This window comes from Lagopus muta, chromosome Z, assembly GCF_023343835.1.
Source record: "Lagopus muta isolate bLagMut1 chromosome Z, bLagMut1 primary, whole genome shotgun sequence".
NCBI lineage: Eukaryota > Metazoa > Chordata > Aves > Galliformes > Phasianidae > Lagopus > Lagopus muta.
Window position 1 is genome coordinate 49,118,467 of NC_064472.1, and position 23,540 is coordinate 49,142,006.

The window sequence follows — 23,540 nt, forward strand, 5'->3', positions numbered from 1 at the left end:
TTCCATTAGCATCTGTGGTTGCTATCAGTGTAACTTTGTTATTTTTTCATCGGGCTACTTATATTTTATTACGTTCCATAATTGTATTTTCACACTAGCTCAAATTATGAAATGTGGGAGAACTGACTGTAATTCATGCTATATTCATTTTAAAATTGTAAACTGAAATCTTGTGTCTTTGTTCATTGTCCGTGGTTTAATGGTCCTATTGCAAAATATTTGAAAAAGCCATGATTAAAATCAAAAAGAGTGGAACATATGGATCCATCTTGCACACACTAGGCCTGGGAAAATACACTTACCTAAAACCAAATACTTTTCAGTTAGTACTGTGATATAATCACCATTGATAAATATTAGCTTTTTAACAGCTGCTGGTACGAATGAAGGTGAAGTTCAGGTTTTAAGAAAGAAAGATGAGGAAACAAATACAGACTTTAATACTCATCTCAGCTAGCAAAATCAAAAACCTGACTTTATTTTACACACAGAACATAAAAACTGAAAGACGCAGACACATTCAGCATTCTATTCTTGAAAATTTCAGGGTGTTTAAGAATTTGCTAAAGTGACCTATCTGGGGAACATACTCTCAAATAAAATTGCCGTCTGTACTGGAAAGTATATAGGTAGGAAGAAAGAGATTGTACTAACCTCTGTGTGCTTAAGAACCTAGGAATTTTGTTGTGAACATGTTTTGCCCTTTTGCATAAGATTTGACTGCTTAGGAACCCAAACCATGTTGATGTTGCCCATGAATGAATTAACATACAGTCAGCAGTTGAAAAAAAGGAAGAATTCAGTAGCTAGGGTTTTAAATCTTCAAATTCTAAAAGACTGAAGTAATCAGTCACTTTCTACTATTCTCTGTTTACAACCTTTCAGGCAAGCACAGTATAATCTCTTGAGTGTCAAGAGAAATTTTTCTGTTCTGTTTGGCACATTCCTTTTTTAGCTCCTAGTTCTGTTAAACTACAGAAGTGTGATCTTAAGCTGTTTGAAAGTCAGATTTTGGAAGAGGTGTGCAACTTTCAGCATACGACACTGGGAAAGTCTTATTGAGCATCTGTCTGCATGTGCAGATAGTTAATTTTCCCTTTAATAAGATGGGCAGCTGTTACCCGTTAGCAAAGATTTGCATCCTGATTGTCAGCATATCAGTGTTTGCTTCTGTCTTTCACTTTCCTTACAGAAGATTCTCTTTGTTATGCTTAAAACAGAAAACAATCAAGATGCTGTGAACGATTCTTTTTCCAACATATTAGCTATTACAATTGAAAGTTGCGTGGTATTTTCTATTGATTTATCAGAACCTCCACTGATTCTTATCATGAATATTCTAATTGTTCAAGTTCTGTTTCTGTTCAAGGTTTCACACTGACTATTTAATGAGTACTGAATTAGAAGCATTTCTATATCACGTGGTACATAACTGACCTGACTTAAAATGCCTATTTAGATATGAAAGTAAAAATAGTAGAGGAAAACTGTATCATATTCTGTGATCACTGGAATTCTTAAACCTGGCAATAGCTTTTAAAAATTTTAAGTTTTTTCACAATCGTCTTTTTTCGTTTAGGTTTGGAAGGCCAGTCTCTTGAGGTTTCCAATATTGTGGATATCAGAGGAGAATATAATCGTGAGCTTGCAATGAGAATTTCATCTGACATAAACAGTCAAAATAGATTTTATACTGATCTTAATGGATATCAGGTAATTATTCTCTACTAATTCTAAAAGGCTAAGGTCTCAGTTTTCAAATAATTTTAAAGAATGAATCATATTAATCAAATGCTCATGTTACAGTCAACTTTATCACTTAAAAGACTTTTAGAGTGTATCCCTACTATAAAATTGGTTTAGATGAGACGATGTAGCAATTGTTTTCTTTCAAATTGCAATGTTCATTAACTATACCTCTGTATCCTTTAGAAAACAAGAAGTCTAATACAGCAACACACAATAAGCCTTTCTGCTATTCTTCTAGTATCTTGTGTGCCTTTTCTCCCTCACCTATTTGATTTGAGCCTTTGGTCTTACACTAAGTAAAAGCGCACTTCCCAGTAGAGTTACTGAGAATAACCTAGAGAACAAATATTTGATGCTGTGATAGAAATAAGTAGATGGTGCATTTTCAGAGTGTAATGATACACACTATTGGTAATACATCTGATGAAATAGTATGACTGTTATTCTTGGACTTCGAAGCACAGACGAAAGAAAGTGTATTTTCTTTTCCTGACCTTTCCTTTCTAAAAGTTGGTACTGTGAATATACTAAAAGCATGCCTGCCTATTAGTGTGTAGAGCTGCATTTTGCTAGAGCTAGTGAATATTTAAAAATGAAAGTAATTTTAATAATATTATTCATTTTCATGTACCATAAAGGAATTTCTCCAGTGCTTAAGTAAGTCCCCATTATATACCAACAATTGTTTTTTCTGCTGTCTTGAATCTACTCACTGCTGGCTCTCTCTACAGGAGAAAATATTTTCTCTCATTCTATAGTTGATTTTTCTTTTTTTTTTCTTTTTTTTTTTTTTTTTTGAACATCCCCTTGATGAATCTTTCAGTTTTGAAAAAATGTTCTTTGATCTGAAAGTACATTGAAGTTATCATTTCCAAATAGGTAGTTCTAGCCACAAATCTCCAAAAAGCTAAATAATACAGTTGAATGGATACTTTGGTGCTGGTTGTCAATCATTTCTTCTAAAGCACATATGGGATTGATGTCTGAGAATGTCTTTGAAATTCAAATGGATAAAAAATATATTTTATCAAAGTCTGTGTATGTACTGTAGATCCAGCCCAGACTGACGATGAGCAAATTGCCTCTTCAAGCAAATATCTATCCTATGACTACAATGACTTATATCCAAGATTCTGGTTTTCGTTTGACACTTCATTCAGCTCAATCTCTAGGTGTTGCAAGCTTGAAAAATGGTAAGTAAGAGATAGATATTACAAAGATCTTTCCATTGTTATCTGAAATAGTCAGTTCATTCAGAGATTACTACATTAGGATACCTACTCATATTTGAAGAAAATAAATAAGGTTCTCCAGCTGTGACTGAGTTTTTATATATTTCCATTAAGTAAGCAGGTGATGAATACAAAATCTTCAGAGGCTCAATTGTTTGAAATAGAGCCCGTATTTGTGCTTTAGCTTAGTCTATGCATCACAAAATTACATGCAGCCTGCAAGATGCAGAGAAAAGTCCTCTGTCTTCAAATCAGGGAGTTGAGGTAGTGCTGTATGCAGTATTACAGATAAACATCAGGGAGAAATTGTCTTTCTGTGAGCACTGGTTTAATCAAGTTGAGGACGTAAGAAATTTTTCCCCTAACCCAGTTAATAAATCAAAGAGCAGAAGATGTATTCCATGCTTTTTAGTGGTATTAATCATTTAATTGTCTGACTGTTTTCAGCAAACTGTTATGTCACCTAAGGTCCAAGAACTAGTTAGCAACATAAAATATTTACTTTGCATCCACTGTAAGAAGATGAATGCATTCATCTCACTTGTTATCATTAAATAATGTTTTATAAAATTACTGTATTCACCATATTTCTCCTGAGGATATTTGAGACTCCTTAATAGAGAACAAAAATGAAGCTGAAAGTTCTTTGGCTATGCTCAGTGTTTTGTCACAATTTTTTTGAAGGGTACTGGAAGAAAAATCAAAAGCATTACAATTGAAGTGGATGCCTTCAGTAGCAGACAGTATGTCTCAAGGCATAACTCACCATTTGAATTTTTCTGAACAGCTGATTTTTTTCCTCTTCCTGTGTTAGAGAGGCAGTTTCTTACTATGAAACAGTTAATTCACATACTGTTAGACAGTCACAGTAGTGTGGAGTTGGATTTCTTACTGAACAGTTATCAGTCTTCAGTATCAGCTTCTAAGAGATTTGATCAAAACCCATAAAATGCATTTGCTATGTCTTTATTGCTACTTTTCTGGCTCTATTTCCATTTGTGGGATTGGATGTGTAATCTTTCTTTTAATGTTAGATGTTGAACATCATTCACGATATAAGTCGCATCCCGTTCTGCTCTAATTCACTATTTAGTTGATTGTCCTGCATGCACTAAGACCACCTCCAACTAGATCACATCTACCACTGCAAAATGGCCTTCCCTGCAGTCTAATGGGTAATTAATGGAGTAGCAGTAATCACTTATGTCCTGGAGCCTCACAAAATAGTTGTAATTCCATTTTAAGCCAGAGGTTTTAGCATCATTTTTCTTCAACCCAATTTTGAGATGGTTTTTACCTGACTTCAGCAGTGCTGATTATTTTGTTTTTATGTTCTGTACATGTTCTGTATGTTATGTACACAATCACCTTATAAATTATGAGCTGCATTTTGTCACCTGTCACCTCCTAGCTTCTTAAAGAATGCTGGAAACTTGTTGGTATCATTTCAGATCTTAATATCCTAAGCATTCTTTGAAAACTTTAATGAAAATTTATCATGTATTTGTTCTCTTATTGTGGTTCTAGCTTTTTTCAGAGACATGCTCCATTTGTCTTTCAACCCATATTCATACTGCAATCTATGAAAACTTACTAAATTGAGTTACAATCCTAGCTTTATTTCACAGTTCTAAGTATGATGGTTTTTCATAAATTTCCATCTAAATTCTGATCTGGGTACAAAAAATCTGTTGCTTTTGATCTTTTGTTGGGCTATTTTTGTGAGGGAAAGGAAGAACCAGTATTTAGGAAGATAGGAGATGTAAAATAACCTCAATTACATACCCTGAGCTGCATTCCCTCTGGAGTTACAAATATACAAATAAACTTATCTTCCATAAGGGTATTTATGATTTAGCATCATGAGAAAAGAGGTATTCTCAATGGCAGTGCTATAGTTCAGGGTATAAACTCAGATATTTATACTTAGTTTTCATCTGGTATTTTCCTTTTTCCCTCAAGTGAAAAAAGTGTTTATATTATGGTATTTACTATTAGTATTGCCTACCTGCTTTTTCTTTAAAACAATTTAAAAAAAAAGTGCAATGTTTTGTGTAGCATTAGATGAAACATTTTACAATGCGTTAGCTGATGTTCCAATAGAAAGGATCTCTCTGCAGCTACTTGAGTTGATTCTTCTCTTGATATTTGTTGCAAGAACTGGTTAACAGTTTTTCATGCGAAATTTCAGTGCGGAGAACTATGTTAAAAATTTCACTAAACCTTCTACTGGATTATACACTAAAATTTTGGAAGATTACAGCCAAAATCATAGAGTATTCTTATTATCAGTCCTAACAATTTGAATCTACTATTAATCCTCCACATGAACGAGAGAAATTGTGATTTTTATAATTTATACTTCAGAATATTTTTCTGCTTTTAATAGAAAACTATCATACCTCTGTTACCACTACAATTTTTACATTGTATTTTCAGGCCAATTGGAAGTAATCATGGATCGTCGACTCATGCAGGATGACAACCGTGGCCTTGGACAAGGTGTCCAAGATAACAAGATTACAGCTAATGTCTTCCGACTTCTGCTTGAAAGAAGGCATGGAACAGATGTGGTAGGAATTACTGCCTGGATTTTTCTGTCTGGTTAAGATATGAATTTTTATTTCTGTTGTGAAAGTGGTGAGCTTAGTAAAGAAGACTTTCAGTGAGCTTCTCTAGGGAGTTTTCTGAGATTGCTTGCACATTCTCACCATAAGCTCTACGTCTTCAACAATTTATCACAGAAATACCTCCTTTCTTACCCTTGCCTTCCTCCCTTATCTGTCACCTGGATAAGAGGTGATAAGTGTTTTATATGTTTTGGAGATTGTATGTATATTTATTGTGTTACTAGCAAGTCAGTTTGAAGAGTTCACTTTATACTTCAGTGCATCACTGGGGTACTGTTGTGAATGTTTCTTTAAATATGAATTGCCTTTTATTTCTGTTTTTCCAAGAAGCTTGGTAAGGAGATTGGTAGTTAGTGAGACTTTTTCTTATCAAAGTTTAATGAAACTGGAACAGTGGTGAAAAATAATTTGGAATGAATGGGTGGAACAAAACTGAACTTAAATTTCTTGGGAAATAAAATTTAACAAGAAATATTTAGATCTAGAAGTAAGTCTCCTCAGCTCACTGTGGTTTTGGGAAAATAGAAACAAAAAAAACGTTTTTTTTCTTCTACATCTTGTTTTAGTGTTTTATATATTAATCTTTTCCGTTAACTGTTCTTTCCATTTTTCTCCTTTCTACGATTAGAAAAGGATAAAATGAAAAGTACATTTTTGTACTGAGGCAGTAGAATCATGATGACAGCACTGAGTAGATTTTGAAGTTGTCACATGGCTTAAGATGAGTAGTTGTGTACTGAAGTGCTAATTAATATGCAGATAAATGGAAATAAATTCTGCTTTATGGTAGATACCACCAAGCACTGTGAGAGGTTGATAATATCAAGCCTAGAGCTAATTTCCAACATGATTGACATTTTTTTCAGGTTGCACATATCGCTATAATTTTCTAGTTCCTCGTCCTGTGTAATGTAGGTAGTACACTAACAGTTACCAATGTGGTTCGGAAATAGCTGATCCACTGAAGTGCTGGAAACGTAGCTTTGACAGCAGTAGTTGTTACCATCTTGGCAAGAAGAGACCTGCAGAGAGATCTATGCTGCTTCAATAAACTTTTTAGTACCCAGAGTAATAATATTAAGTAAATTAATTATTGAATTAAAATAATTAAGTTGAAATGTGAAGCAAGTAAAATACAATTACTGGACACAGAAAACAATTTTTATATATCAAGTATATTAGGGGACTACCGGAGTAGCGTGCCATTAGTGCCATGGTGCTTGCATCTGCACTGTGTGCAGTTCAGCTATTTTCCACAGAATTATAAAATACTTTCATAGGTATCTCCAGAAGTCTTACTGTCCAGACCTTGCTCAAAACAGATCTACTTCTATATCAGAAGAGGCTTAAAAATGATTCAAAGGACTAATCATTGTAACACACCAGTTGCATACTTGTAAGGGAGCTTCTTTGATACTTTTCCTCTAAAAGAAAACTAGTGTATGCACACACAGACTGCTCTGCAAAATAACATGGGTTATTTTATATTTAGTGGGTTGTTAATTGTGATTGACCATCAGTTTGAACTCAGAACTGCATCTTTCTGATGTTAGATCTGGAATTCCTCATTAGTATTTTAGCTTTCTGATTCTTGAAAATTTTCAAACATCTGTTACGTTTTCTGATTCTTGTAACTTTCAGATGTGTTGAAATAAGGAAGGGGGAGTACTCCCCTGTCTCAATGTTTTCTAAAATATACAAATACGTTTTTACTGCATTGTTACTCAGGAGGTGGTTGTTAGAATCATTTAATAATAGCCCTGTCAGAAGAGATTGCGGAGAAATTATGTGTAGTTTATGTATGTGATGGGATGCACTGTGTGACTCATACACTGACCTTAATTTTGTTGTCAAGACCTGTCTTGTTATTTACTTAAGGAACAGTGGAAGGAAGGAGAGATTTTTGATTACTTGGCACCTATGTCAGTACAGGCTTTTCCTAAAGTGGTTTCCAATTTAATTCTGTCTCTTCTCAAAAGAAAGTTCTTAGGAGTAGGAGTCTTTCTGCTCTTTGTGAAACTCTACTTGGGAGAAGGAATGCAATTGAAGTGTGGGATATGAAGATTCTTTAAGATGAACTGAAATAAATGTGCATCACGTTAACGTAGTTGCTGTAGCCTAATCCTAGTGTTTCCTGGATGTTGTCTGTTGAATTTTAGCTCATCTCACCAGTAATAGATATTCATGCTGATACCACCTCCATGCAATTGGCTTCAGGTTAGTTTAAGTGATTTTTGCCCTGTGCCCTGAATTTGGATACTACAAAAAATGTATTAACTGATAGTATTGTACATTAAGTAAGCTGTGTACATAGCAAGAGCTGGACAAATCCCATTTCACTTTCAATTACATTCATCTGATTTACTACTAACTTTGTCTCTGAGCCCTCTGTTGGTGTTATTAATATGCTTTGATACAAATTCTAGATACACTTTCTCTTAGATGCAACTTTTTCTGCTTATGTTCATTTTGTCCTTGCAAGCATTGATTGGCTCTGCACATCTTTCTGACTTATTTCTGCTCATATTCATTCCTCTTTTCCTCAGATCGTTCAAGAAGAATCAATTGCATTTTGTTTTTAAAGGGATCATTATGTTATCTGAAAATGAAACAGAGCACAATTATTAGTACTAGTCTGTCAAAATACTAAATGCTGCTTTATTTTTGAAAATATAGCCTTTATATTATACTTATTATAAAATTCATTAAAAATAAACCTTAGTGCCTTTTTATTTCCAAGCCTCAATGTTTTATATTAGTATAAGAATGGGAATGGCACGTAATTTGTATGAAGAAGTAATATATTTATTTCATCAATTGTATTGTTGGAGAAAAAGATGCTATTCCAAGCAGACATGTTATTCTTCATGTTGGTATTTTGTACCTTAGCTTGACTTGTTCAGCTTTTATAAGTGGGTTTATAGCATAGTTTCAAGCAAAGAGCCAGTAGCTCAAAAATCTGCTATGATTTGGGGAAGGTTTTTAGAGAAACAGTTTTACAGTCTGTTAATAAAATCACAAATATGTGGCAGTCATATAATCAAACTCCTTTTTTCTCCATCACATACAGCTGTTCTTTTTTTCTTATGGTCAGTACCACTTTCTCTGAAAATATATGCCTGATTATATAACCATTTGTCTGATTATTGAGTTGTAGTTGCCTCTTATATGAAGTGCCTATCTGTAATGCATGTACATACTTCATGTAGTAGCTGTTTACTGTACACTGCTATTCATTAGCATACTTTAGCAAGTGTAATTGTGAATGGTTTTGGGCCGCTTTGTCCCAGTTCCATAACTAATGGAGCGGAGGGACCCGCAGACCTACACCACGGGAGAGGAGGAAGGGAAAAAGGGGAAAAGGTAAGGAGATGGGCCTAAAAATAAAAACAGTGGCTAATAGAGAAAACTAATTTACTAAGTATGACGGTGAAATGCGAGATAACACGATATCATACAATATAATTGGAAATGAAGCTGATAAATCAAATAAAATGAGAGAGAGTGCTCAAAACCAAAGGCCTTACTGTGACACTGAAGGTGTGACAGCTAGGAAGCACATATTACAGAGGTGAGCAGTAAAAGGAGGGACAGTCTCATGATGCAGTTTTATCTTTCCTTCTAAATGGAAAACGGAAACAAAACAGTAAAAGTCTTCTGGGATACATAGTTCTCTTCTAAGAACCAGTTACCTGGAAATATTGACAATCCACAGAACTGGAGCATTAATTCTTTAACTCCCTGATTTTATGATGTGAAATACCAGTAACAAAAATTGTAAAACTATGACAGCATGAACGCATCTGCAGTGAATTATATTATTTTCTTGGGTTGTTTCATTTATCTTCTTTCGTGTATACTAGTCTGCCAATTCTTTTCAGAAAGATAGTATTTTATTTCAATAGTATGTTTAGTATTAAGGCTTCGTTTCTCCATTCCTAGCCAATGTAACTGGCCAAAATAGGAAAGTATGTCTCTTTGAAGGCTACTCTGAGTTGGTGCAATTTGAAATCTAAACTTTGCTGTATGTCATGTTCTAGCATGGCCAGGTCATTTGCTCTGCAAGTTCTTATGGTATAACAGAGTTCTTCGTTAAGGAAAGAGAGATGCTGCAAGTCAGGCTTCTTTTCCTTATATTCTCAAGTAATATAAATCCTAATGGTATGACCTGTTTGCATGTGGAACAGGTAGTTTCTATCAACATGAAGAAATTCCCATCAGCAGCAAATTTCTGGTGCAGATAGCTTCACTGGAGATAAAAATAGTACATACTGATCTATATTATTCTTCTGTCATCATGATCGCTTTGGCAAGCTACTTCCTCATCATAGCACAACTCCAGAAAATTTCTGATTTGTGTTCTGTCATCCTCTGGGACAGCAGAAGTTCATCCCAGTCAACTGGAAGCAGTATCTTGCACAGTGTCCCTTCCACATCTCTGGCATGCATTAATTCTTTGGATATTAAGTCAATTCTTCTTACTCTTGCACCATTACTGGAAAACACAAACGTTAAGAGTAATATAAAATATATCCAATTGGAGGGAGAGGCTATGAATGAAGTATAAAATTCTTCCATTACTCAAAATGTGTGTTATAATACTTTTTGTGCAACGTTATGGATGACTTCATACTTGTCAACCACTAAGTGTTATAGTATGCTTCTGGTCATGGTGGCTGGTTAATTTTTTTTTTGCTCTTTTGTAGCTGTTTGGCAAATAATCCGTTTATAGAATGTGATTGACATTATGGCATCTGACTAAAGATTAATTAAACACAAGGACCTTACAGTGATCAAGGGACCAGCAAAAAATGACAGCAACCCCAGGAACCTAGTTAGGGAGTAATGTGGAACATTGAATTGGCTACTCTTGAGACCGCTGAAGGTCACTTAGTTTCTTACTAGTGTGAATTTCAACAGCATGATTCAGCAGAAATCACTTTATTAAGACTAAGGAGGTGATTGCCTGTAAGTATGCCAGACTTGAGGGATTTGGGGTGGGGAAGAACTGTGTTCTTCACAGGAATTAGATGGAAAAGGGGAATAAAAGGGTGCGTGCTTGGTTACTACAGGCAATCCTATTTCTGTGCGAGTGCATCATTTACTCTGAGCCTATGAGAACAGTTGGACAGTTTCAGATCAGTCTAAGGAACAAGTAAGGGATCTACTGGTTAACTGATGGAGAAAAAGACCATGAGACTAAGAGAAAAAAAACAACAGTACTAGCTGCCAGGTAGTGGGAAGTCCCTTATTCTGTGTGTGCATGTGAACTGCTAGCAAACTTGAAGCTGGTGTGTAAGGAGCCTATACCAGAAATGATGTAAAGACTGATATAGTGAGTGGTTAAGAGGCCTAAGATTCAAGCCTGGATATCAGACAGACTTGAAGTCCACACTATTGAGCATCAGTGGATATTAAGTTAATACAGTGATGATGTTTCACCAGTGAACTCTAGGCCTCATCAGCTGTAGGATCAAGTCAGGTCTATTCTGTTTATGTTTGAGTGCTCTGTGGGTTCTGTTGAAGGCTCTGTTTTCATTTGTGTGGCTAGCCAAGTAAGTGATGACCTGTTCTTTTATAAGTATTTGCATATTGCTCAGCTGAAGAGCAGTCTTAATCTCAAGATCTTAACTGTTCCAAAATCAAGGAAGGTCTTATCTCCTTGTCTGAGTTTTACTCAATTGTAGTGTATCTGTACTACCACTGGCAAGGGTGAAAACTGCTAGAAGTGATGGACAGTGTTTTCTTCAACGTGTGGTTGCATTCGCCAAATATGGCCAGTACTCTTTGTCACTGAAAAGGGGTTATTCATCTCAAAAGAAAAAAAGTTTTTTCTGTTACTTCCTGCTTTTGAAGTAGATGAAAGTTTGGAGATTCATTGTAGGCTGAGGAAGATCTGAATGTGCTTTTCACAAATGGATAATTCAAAACTGTGAATAATGTAATTACTTCAGAAGGAAGATCGGTGTAAGTATGTAAACATGCAAGATCCTTTTATCTAGTCTGGATTAGTGTCTAATTGCTGTTTGTTCCACTGTCAGTGGAAACTCCATGTAATATTCTTATTGCCTTCTCAAAAACACTAGTTTTTATGGACACAGTAAATTGTAGTTCTAGACAGAGATGGAAAGGAAAGGGAAGCTGTACATCCATATCTGGATGACTTCTAGTGAAATCAGAACTTGACATGATCTTTTTTTTTTTTGTGCAATTTTGTATAAGTTTAAAGAAAGTGCATCAGATTTTTACATCCAGGCCATCTTGCATGTATAGCCTACTGTAAAGTTGAAACAGGTTAGTGCTTGAGTAATGAAATCAAATAAAATCAGTTCCAAAGAAAATCTGAATTTTCATACAAAGTTGGGAGCTACAAGGCAATGTGTAGGAAGTTTGCATAATCTTTTCACTCTTCCAGTTTACAGACACTTTTCAAATGGAGAACACTTTACGTAGGTAAGGATTCAAGGTTTTTGGTTTTTTTTTTTTGCTTTGTAATGTATGTATTTTAAAGATAAAGCAGAGTACTTAACTGTCATGGGTTTTTGCCATATTGATATAGTCAATGATATTGTCGGTCATTATGCCTATAAACATGTTATTATGATATCACCTGTATAGTTTCCTACATAGAGGCAGTATCTCAGCTGACCAGAAACAGATTGTTAGTCTTTGAATTTCACAGAAAAACAAATTTTTCTTTCCTTATTTTTCTTTGAGAAGCCTTAGATTCTTTAGCTGACCATCTCAGTTGCTGTCCGTTGCTAAGTTATGATGGAGAAATATTTAATAGCATTGCCTGTCTTTGTTTTGTAACTAGAAATGCTCTGAAGAGTCTTTTTACTTCACAGATAGTATTTTCCAGCTCAGGAACATTCTTCTGCTGCCAGTGAATTTTCATAGTCTATGAAAGTTAATAAAATTTGTTTCTTCACACAACATGAAAAGAAGTGAAGGGGTATTTCCTTTCAGGAATAGTACAAGTGTTTTCTGCATTCCTTCATTTTGCAGGCACAGAATTCTATTTCTTTCTAGATTTTATTGGAATGCACTGAGATGCACATAACTATCCACATTTCAGCAGCTCAGTCAGATTGTTTGGATGCTGGTGTAGTTTTAGAGTTTTTATTTGTGTGGAAATATCTTTCCACATGTGCGCTGTTCTTCGTAGAGAAGTATCTAAAGGAAAACTGAATAATCAAGATTTGTGATTTGATATTCTGTCTGCCCTGGCTTGCTTTCCTTAATTTTTTGCATAGGAAATTTAAGATTACTTGCCTTTTGAAAAGTTAATTGTTTCTCTTTTAGCTCAGTTTGAAGTCCAATTATCAGCTGTTTCAGTTTTACTGTATTCTATTCTATTCATTCTTCCATTCAATTACTAAGTGATTTCTGAAGAGTTTAATTAGTGTTTTTTTCCCCTCTAATTAAAGACCCCAGTTCCTCGATTCAAACTCTTAACAGAAAAGTGTTTGAGACTTTTCTTAATGTGTTCCATTCTTCTTTTATTGATAGAATAGCTCTTGTCTGCTATAAGGGTGCATGCTAGAGATGAGGCCATCTTTAGAATTTGTTGCACACTGTAACATAGTGTTATATTGGAGTCTGTTTTGCTTTATTGTTATGTTGTTGTAGTAGTAGTTGTTGTTTCGTTTTTCCCATGAATCTAAGAATTCAGAATTATTCAACTTACTTTTGATGACAAAGAAAGAACCAATATGAGGATTTGTGTACATCTTTGTAAAATCATTGCAGGGTTAAATTTCAGAGTGATTGTTTCCAATCAGATAATTGTATGTGAACGTGCTACAAGGTAGTTCTAAAAAGCAGTATTTGGTTTGATTAGAAGAAATTAAGCCAGCTGTATCAGTGGCATTTGTCAGAATCTTGCCAATATCTAATGTTTACAAAGCTGCCAGTGGAGCTCAGTTCCAAACTTTGACTGTTGAACATTGTCACTGAAGTTGAGGAAACAATGTCAGTTCTGAGAGAACAGTACTTTGATCAGATGGAGACTGTGGGACGGTATCTTCTAGAATCAGTGAGATTGGAAAGGCCAGTAAGATCATCTAGTCCAGCCATCAACCCATGCTTATGGCCGCTCTAGACCATGTCACTTAGTGCAAGATCTGCTGCTTTCTTGAAAACTTCCAGGGACAGTGACTGCCACTCTTTGGTCAGGCTGTTGCAATACCTCAGCATTCTTTCTCAGCAGAAATTTTTCTTCACGTCCAACCTGACATGGCATCAGCAGAGTACTGCTGGAAACTACACACACAGCGAATGTTTATACCGAGTAACTGTATAATCTGTAAATCTGCTCTGTTTACAGGAAAAAAGCCTTCCCTTCTTTGTATTTCTACAGAGTCCTATTTAAATGTTATATCATTTGATTAAGAAGGGAAGGCAATTCCAATCCTTTTGTGAATGTAATGCTTATAGGGGAGGGAATTGGGCTTTGAGGTGTTCCTTCTGGAATTTTTGTAACAGCAAACTTGGTGATGTTCATAAAACCCCTTTCCTTTATTTAGTCTTCTGGCAGGTTTTGACACTTGCTTCACTCTCCATTCTGTTGACTGCAGCTGTTCTGTTGGTGCAGATTGACGTCCCAGATATGGGAACACAAGATGCGTCATAAAATCTCCATCTTAGTGCAGCTTTTAAAAGTTTGAATGTTGATAATGCTCAAGTTGAATGTTTCTGACTGTGATAAAACATCTAAACACTTCAGGAGCAAAGATGAGTGAAATTGATTCAGCTCTGATTCTGCATTTGCCAGAGTCCCTCAAGGTCATTTTCCTGCAATCTTCAGTTACTTCAATAATCTAGGAGGTTAAGAGCCACTCTTTGTGTTTCTGATCAGAGTTCCCTGACTACTTTGTCCATGACAGTAAATGGTTCTCTCCAGCTTATATTCTTCTTGAAAGTTTTCAGTGCCTTTACTTTCATCTCTTCTGGTTTCTCAACTGAGACTGATTTTACTGCATCTTTACAGTAAAAAATACCTTCTTTTTTAAAATTTACAAGGGCTGCTCTGAAAGTAATGCTTCCTGTTTTATTATGTTTGCCCACGATGTCAGAGGCAGATGTTGGTGGTATGGCAGTAAACGTTAAACCTGACCACCAATATTTTGTTATATTGTTGCTGTGTGACAGATGGCAGCAGAGGAAGTCTGGCAGTGTGGTGTCTGACATGGAAGTGTGTGTGAAGCAAAGGTGGGTCATTGAATTCCTCCATGTGGAAATAATGGCGTCTGTTGACATTCATTGATCCTTGCCGAACAGGCTCGTGTTCATTTCTGGCAAAAATGCATAGCTATATTGAAAAATAGTGTAGCTGAGAATTTGCTCTAAGTTAGTTAAAACCATGTTATCAAGGGCATTGTCCAAATGCCTCCTTATCACTGATAGGTATGGGACATCTGCTGCCTCTCTAGGAAGAGTGGTCCAGACGTTGATCACCCTCATGATAAAGAAATTGTTTCAGTTCTCAGTCTGACCCTTCTGTGGCTCTGCTTTGTGCCATTCCTGCATGTCCTGCTGTAAGCTTCCAGGAGCAAAGCCCATCTCCTTCCTCTGCTTCCCCTCCTCAGAAAGCTGCCAAGAACAGTGAAATCACCACTTGGCCTCCTCTTCTCCAGGCTAGACAGCCCAGTGTCCTCAGCCTTTCCTCACAGGGGATGCCTGCCAGCCCTGTACCAACTTTGCTCCTCTGGATACTTTCAAGAACCATGTTTGTACTTTTCATATTTTGCAGCCCGGCACAGTATTAAAGGTGAGGCTGCAGCATCACTAAGCACAATGGAGAATCTCTTCTTTTGCCCAGCTGGCTGTGCTGTGTTTAATCCATTATGTGGTATTTCCTTTCTGACTGCCAGGGCACACTGCTGCTTATGCTGAGCTGCTGTTAGCAGCACCCCCAGGACCTTTCCTGCTGAGCTGCTCTCAAGTCACTTGTCTCCCATGAGTGCTTTTATCTCACATTGCTCTATGCCAGGTGCAGCACCAGGCATTTAACTTCTGTGGAAGTTCATGCCACCAGTAACTGTCCAATGCTCCAGTATATCTAGACCTCTCAGCCCTCATGAGGGTCAACCTTTCCTAGACATGGCTCAGAATTCACCAGATATTTATACAGTGAGCCCTTTATTACTCTCAAGTCAACCAATACACAAATTTGTCTCCTGTTATTTCCCTGTTTTCCACATTTAGAAGATGTAGGAGAGGTTTTAACTCACGGATATCACACTTGCCTGATATGTATTTTTCTATACATGGAACAGAAGCATTCTGTAAATTCTCACTTCTGTACATGTCAGATGACCTCAGCACGGTAGTTCCATTCATAAAGTACTAGTTGATTGAATGAGTTATCAGGTACTGTTTCGGTAATGAATTGTGGCTCTTCTCCAACTATGTGGGATGTCTTACAGTGAAAATTTGCATATAGATAAAACATGGGGAAAAAAACGGGCGTACAGCTCTTACTTTGATGTGTTTATAGTGTATGTTTGGCAGTGGTCAAAACCAGGGGAAGAAATGGAAGAACTTGAGTTCTAGCAAAGTCTGTGTTGTGAAATGCTTTGGAGTATGCAAGCCTAAAGTAAAAAAATGCATACGAAAAACTAATCTCAAACAACTGTGATTGCTGGACAGTGCTTTTGTCTTCTCCTGCCCTCTGGTATTGCGGCTGGAATTAGGACGAATTTATTATTTGACTAATTCACGTGGCATTTTTATGATATTTAAGGATGCTGCTTTTAAAGTTGCCTGACACATCTAAGCAGGTTCTTCTACAGAAAAAAAAAAAAAGATGATTGAAGAATAGTAAGAAAACTGATGATAAAGTGTTGTAACTGACTTCAGCACATGCATGGGGAAAAAAGTAAACAGCCAGCATTTGTTTTGAGGTCAAACAGTGCTCTTTAACTTGAAAAAAACACGTATGTTTATATTTTTTTGTGGCTTTAGGAGTTCATTCAGTCACTTGAACAGAAGGCTTCTGTTAGGTTTAATTGTATTTTGAGCAAGTCTGCTCATATTTTCATTGAAAAAGTGGAAAATAACATTAAAAAAAAATTGCCAGTGATGCTGAACTGTATAAAATAATTTACAAAATGAAGGTAACTGTAGAATCACAGAAGGACTTCAAACTGATTAAGCATGCAGTAAAATAGCAGATGAAGATAAACGCAATGATGCACATGGGGGAACTCCTTTACAACTATTAACTTTTTCAATTTATGGAATGCAATTTTGGGGACCATAATACATCCATAAAAAGATTAACCTCAATGCTTAGTAGCTACCAAACAAGCAAATTGCTGTTAGTCATTGCTATGAAAAGAACCACCAACAAAACAGAAATTATCAACTTGCATCAAGTCAGCTCTGGCATTTTTTCTATTGCTACACTGTCAGATATATTTAATGCTTCTGCAAAGGTAAAAAATTAATATGTATGCACACTCCAGAATAGGAATTACTATTATGTTTGTTGATTATGAACTGATAATCTCCTTTGCTTTAAGCATTCCTGTTTATTTTTTAATTTAATGGTTTCAGCCTATCTTAAAATGCAAATTTAAAATGGCAAAGATTAAGAGGCTGTAAACTTTTTGCAAAGTCTTCACTAAAAGTCACCTGTTTTAAGAAGTAGGGATTTTATGTGATGAAGAATACAAAGAAAAGTGAGAGCAAGAATAAGTTTTCATGTGTTTCCTTGACTGAATGAAATTGACTTTTTAGGTTTCTTTTTCAGATTCTTATAAAGCTTTAAGTAGCTGGTGTGAATATGAGGAGTTATTCATTTCAGGGTTTGTGATACAGTTTCTGCAGCCGTGTAGAAAGCACTCAAAGAACTGTTCAGTAAAAGCCAGGGAAGGATTCCCTTCAGTTCCTGCTGGTATAGTGTTGAAATAAAACCACTGAAAGTAAGCTGCATTATAGATCAAGACAAAGATTGCAAGTTCCTCCAGAAAACAGTTTTAAGATACTAGATATAAAAATAAAGTGAGAGATAGGATTCAAGTGAATCTGAACACAGTATGAAAAAATAAGAAATAGAGGAAAGGAAGTCTGCAAAAGAGTATTTTGGTTTCAGTATTCAGGTAAATATTGAATAACTGAGAGCAATTTGCTAACATGAGAAGCTGCATAATGGTAGAAAAGGAGATATCTGATTACTCTTTTAAAAGACATAGTAATGATCTGTAAATGAGAAGGATCTCCTACTACCACTAAAGACAACTTGCAGGCGATCAGAAGTTTCCAAAAGTCATTGAATGGACATTCTGTAGAGTAAGAGTTCCTCTTAAATTAGTGGAATCGTTAGTAAGGCAAATGGGTTTAGAAGTTCAGACATTGGTATAGTAACTTGATTCTATAACTGTTTTCTCTTATGTTTTACAGAATGAAGAGAAGGCATCAGTCAGTTTTCCCTCACTTCTTAGCCATATGACGTCTTCTTTCTTAAATCATCCTGTAATTCCTATGACAACAAATGCAGATTCAGGTGTCCCAGAGATGCTGAATACTTTTTCTCCACTCATGTCATCTATGCCTTGCGATATGAATATAGTTAATCTGAGGACAGTGCAATCAAAGGTAAGATCAAGCAGCTTTTTAATCAGCAGTCTTATTAATATAGTCCAATCAAGTGCTTTACTTTAGGAAAGTAGCTTATGAATTTCATACATTATATGTATTATGCATGTATTTCATACATTATATAATGTATTTGATACATTCTATATATTATTACTACATTGTAATGCCTTGTTTTTGTTAATTCTGCAAGAACTGTGATTACACAGTGGTCATGAAGGATTGTGAAATAGAAGAACTACTTTTTCACAATGTACTAAAATGCACAGTACTTTATTCTATCTCTGGAGAGCATGTATTTTCATGGATTTGATCACAGTTTGAGCAAAGAAAGGTTTCTTAGATCAAATACTTCAGCCTCTTCTGTATTAAGAATTAAATTTCAGTTCAGTAAACCTTGCTCTGAGTATACTAGTTTTTGCTTTTAAAAAAGCCTGATTCTATTTGGTGGACCTGATGGAAAATCTACCACATTTTAACACCCACTGGAATAAATTCTTACACTATTCTTAGACTTCAGTACAAGTACCTTTTTTACTTATACTAATATCTACCTACCATCCAGGCTTCTTGTGAAACTGTTCTCTGGTATGTTTTAAAAAGAAAACCCAGGCAGTGTCTGAATTTCAGCTGGGACAGAATTGTTTTCTTCTACCAGAGACACTTCTACCGGAGTGTCTGGTGTAAGGTTTGGTTCCAGGAGAAAAACAATGTTGATAGCACACTGATGTTTATAATTATTGCTAAGCAGTGTTGTACAGAGCCAAGATCATTCCAGTTTCTCAGCTCATATTAACAAAGGGCTGGGAGGAGACAGAATCAGGAAAGCTGACTTAAACTGGCCAGAGGGGTATTCCATGCCATATGACATCATGCAGAAGGAGATATTTCTAAAGCATCTTCAACTAACGCTTGCTTTCTTAAAAGAAATGCCATCTGTTTAGGATTCTCAGTGTGAGTTGTATTAACTAGCACTAAGTCCTAATGAGAAGTGGCAGTAGGATAATGTATAAGCAGTTTTCTTGATCGTGGGTAGGTGATTCTTTCCTTTTTTTTTTTTTGAACGTTTTACAAAAAGATTTGCAAAAAGTGTCATAAAATCATTGACGTTGGAAAAGGCCCATGCCATCATCAAACCCAATTATCCAGCTAACATCACAAGTCCACTGCTAAAGCACGTCCCTCAGGGCCGGATCCACATGTTTCTTGAACACCTCCAAGAATGGCAACTCCACCACGTCTCTGGGCAGCCTCTTGCAGCACCTGAGCACTTTTTGGGGGAAGAAATTCATCCTGATATCCAGTCAAAACCTTCCATGATGCAAGCTTAGGCCATTTCATTGAGTCCTGTTCCTTATCCCCCAGGAGAAGTTTGACAGCCAGTTGCTGCGCACAATGGTTAGCCTTGTAGAATGCCGTAAAATTGGATGCAGTTCGTTAACCTCAGCCTGTCCAGATCCTTCTGTAGAGCCTTTCCACCCTCAAACAGGTGAACACTGCCACCCAACTTGGTGTCATTGGCAAACTCGCTGGGGATTCACCCACTCCCCAACAATGGCAGGATGGTTGATGAAGGTATTAAACAAAGCTGGTGCCAATACTGAGTCCTTAGGAATGGCACTTGTGACACGCTGCCAGCCAGATTTAACTCCATTCACAACAACCCTTTGGGCCTGGCCATCCAGCCTGTTCTTTACCCAGCAGACGGAGCATCTGCATCCAGTCTCTCCAGGAGAAAGCTGTGTATCAAATGCTTTGCTAAGGTCCATGTAAGCTACACCCACAACTTTTCCCTCGTCCTCTAAGCAGATCATCTTCTCTTGGAAGGAGATTGGTCAGGCAGGACCTGCCTTTCGTAAGCTCGTGCTGTTTGGCTTTGTTCAGCTGGTTGTCCTGCACATGCCATATGACAGCACTTTAGATGGTCTGCTCCATGACCTTCCCTGGTTCCAAGATCACAATGACAGGCCAGTTAATCCCCTATTTCTCCTTCCTACCATTCCTGTAGATGCACGTCACTTTGGCAACCTGTAATCTTCTGAGAACTCCCCACTTACTGAGACTGCTGGTACGCTTTTGAAAGTGGCTTGGCAGGTACTTGTGACAGCTCTTTTTGCCCCCTTACACAGATCCCATCTGGAATCTTAGATCTGTGGTTGTCCAAGTGGTGTAGAAAAATCATGTCGTAGGATCATAGGATGGCCTTGGCTGTAATGAACCTCAAAGATCCTAGAATCGTAGAATCATCTGAGTATGGAACGTATCTTTAAGGCGCAAAAGAGCCCATCTTTCATATCAAAATGTCTTTGGATGACATCTTTTCCTTCTGCTGCGTCAACCACACCAATTAGGTTGGTGTCATCAGCAAACTTGCTCTGGGTGCATTCAGTCCCATAATCTGTGTCACTAACAAGGTTATTAAAGAGTACTGGTCATTCTTTCCTTTTGACTGAAAGGACTGATGAAAAAACAGCAAATGCTCCTGAGTCCCTTACCATTGTTCCCATGTTTCTGTAGCTCTTGATTAATTCTCTCATTGCTCCTTCCCTGTATTGCTCGTGCCCACATGAAACAGAAGCAGTGGCTGTCAGCTTGATATTGTCTTGGGAGTGGGTCAGGATGTGTCGTGGAGTACCTCCATATCTTTTCCACTAAGAGTCATTTACTAATACACATCACCTTTTCTTTGTTGTGCTGATTGTTAAACAAGGAGCAGAATTTCAAGAAATGATATCATAACAACTTCACATAAAAGGGTACTAGATTAATATATATATTTAAGATTTAAGGTAGAAATTAGAATTCATGAAAATACATCAAAACGTAAATGAGAAAAAGGGAAATTCTTACTTCGCTTTAAACTCTCCTCCCCTGTGGGGGGAAAAATGCCATTGAGTGTAATCCCATCATGCAGGAGCCTAACACCATATATCTTGTTTGGCAAAGATTTTGCCTACAGGACAGGACATTGAGAATTTTAAAACTGAGTGCATTTGTCCCCTTATAGCAAATATAAATGCTTTTTGTTGTGCAAGATTAAGGATGTTTATGTTTTCCAGACATTGAGAAATTCGTTACAGGTTTTTGTAGAGGAAGCATAGCTATATTTAGAGGGTATATGTGACATAAGTTATGTTAATTTTTGCTCATACATTCCCTTAGTTGATATAAGAATAGATAAAGTATATGTGAAAACTGTGGCAGCTTGCTCAGTCTTACACCTCTTTTAGTAATGGATTATGGATGCTCTGTGCATAGTAAGTCCTAGAAAGTGTAAAATCATGAGTACTATGTTATCAAAGCTTTCTTCCCAAAGGCACCATTAATTACCTTTATGTTTTAAACATTTTGAATCTTAATTAAGGTAATATTTAATTTTAAAAACTTAAGTAAAATTTTCATACTGTCAGTTATACTGTATTTGTTATTCAGGTGACTACAAGATGATTCTACTGAAGATAAAGTTTTGATACTTTCTTACTATCTTGTCATTCTTAACATCAGTTAACCCCATCAAAAGTCAGGCTTTTTTAGTATGAATTTTAATACATCTCTAATCTGATGTTTAGACAGTAACATTTTGTGTGCATAAAAATGTCTACTTTTAAGTGCAGCACTTTTCCATGTGGCTGACAAAATATTACATAGTTGGAAACTGAAAATAATGTTGATGCGTCATTATTATTAATTTAATCTTGGAAATGGAGCTGCTGTTTCAATAAACAATGTAAGAACTTTTTCAGCCACCATAGATATTAAGTAGGCGTACTAAACCTGTTTAAATCATTTTACCATGGATATCTTTTATTAATTAACAGTATGATTTTAGGTGGTTAAAAGCTGTGTTATTCATGAAAATCTTCTCAAACTGAGATGTGCTTTGGTTTTGTAAACTATGCAGCATTTTTACACGTTAACATCTTGCTGCAAATTATCATATTTCAGGTCCACGTACTGTTGGGTACATTTTTGTTGTTCTAAAGGGAGAACTTGCTTAAAAAAAACCTGAATTTACCATTTTATTATCTGAATTACATTTAAAACTGAATTTGTAGTACTGTGAAGTTATATCATGCTGTATTTCAAAGAAACTTGTTAAAGATATTGTTCCAAGATCTACACTATCAGAAGAAACTTCATATGGATCTGAGCACCTAACCTATTGATACTGCTTATTTGTTGCACCTCAGAGAGATAAAGCTTCACAAAATGGCTAACGCTTGTTGACTTAGGCTTCTCCAAGGCAATAGATCTTATTTAAGTAACAAAAATGAATGTGACTATGAGAGAGATTACTGGGAAAAAATGTCAGTGCCCAATTCAAGTTAAACAAGGTTTTAAATAACGAACAAAAAAACTTACACCACTTTATTAAATATTTAATAAAATGAAGGGCTGGAGAACTAAAATAGGAAATACATACAATGAAATAAATGACGTGATAGAAAATAAATGACAGGTAAGTATAGTGATACAACAAACAGCCTGTGGCATGTAGGAAAACTCGTCGCAGGCCACTTGTGGGTGCTGTGAAGATAGTGTGCCTGCATATGCATCAATAATGAGAAGTAGAATTTCATTTGTTACCCTTACTGTACAGTTCATATTTTTGTTATGCCTTACTGTATTTACGAAAAGTTTCCCAATCTGGGAAGCTTTCCGTTCTCTAGGATATGACTGTTTGCTGAAAAATACGTGTCAAAACAAGATTCTGACTTCAAGTATTTATGTGACTGTTTGTCCTAAATGATTTTAGAAATTTATCCCAAATCAGAAATTTGAGATTTTGGATTACTTTGTGATGCCTATTGAGGCTCAAGAGCACCACATGTCTTATCTGTAATTGTTTAATATTTGTATGCTAGTGTGTGGTTTCACACAACTTCTAAGCCATGTGAGATTTTATGGGGCAGATTTGCAAAAGGAAAATTTGCTACAACATAGTTACAGTATTTAAAGCTACCTGTTGTAATTACTTTTACATATGCTTTCTGATTTCTTCTGTTTTTGCCATATAATTTTCCTGGGAAGCCCATCAAAACTATGATAGATACACTTAAATTCTGAGTCTTCTTGTGCATGTGAATTTATTGAGGTCTGAATTTTTTTGTTCACCACTTAAATTCACATTTGATAGTATCTGTGTATGTAAAATCACTATGCTATTTAGTCATTTTTATGTTTAATCTTGTAGACAATAAAAGAAACGCGTTCAGTTCAGGCTGAACGTTATTTAAGGTGTGAGTGGTTCCCTCATTTTAAGGTAATGGCAGTCTTACAAGGTCTTAAAATGTCTTGTTGGCTCTGCAACTTTCTGAGTAACTTC

General features: G+C 36.1%; 2 protein-coding genes across 2 annotated transcripts in view; one reads left to right on the forward strand and one right to left on the reverse strand.

Annotated features, from left to right (window-relative positions):
* The window catches only part of PJA2 (praja ring finger ubiquitin ligase 2), a 293,785-nt gene that overhangs the window by 219,255 nt on the left and 50,990 nt on the right, over positions 1-23,540 (reverse strand). The window lies entirely within an intron of this gene.
* MAN2A1 (mannosidase alpha class 2A member 1) overlaps positions 1-23,540 on the forward strand; it is a 113,708-nt gene that overhangs the window by 88,802 nt on the left and 1,366 nt on the right. Inside the window, exons 17-20 of the mRNA XM_048931363.1 lie at positions 1,580-1,713; positions 2,801-2,942; positions 5,421-5,554; positions 18,020-18,214. Of these exons, the coding sequence (XP_048787320.1) occupies positions 1,580-1,713; positions 2,801-2,942; positions 5,421-5,554; positions 18,020-18,214 (605 nt within the window). The remainder of the gene's footprint in view (positions 1-1,579; positions 1,714-2,800; positions 2,943-5,420; positions 5,555-18,019; positions 18,215-23,540) is intronic.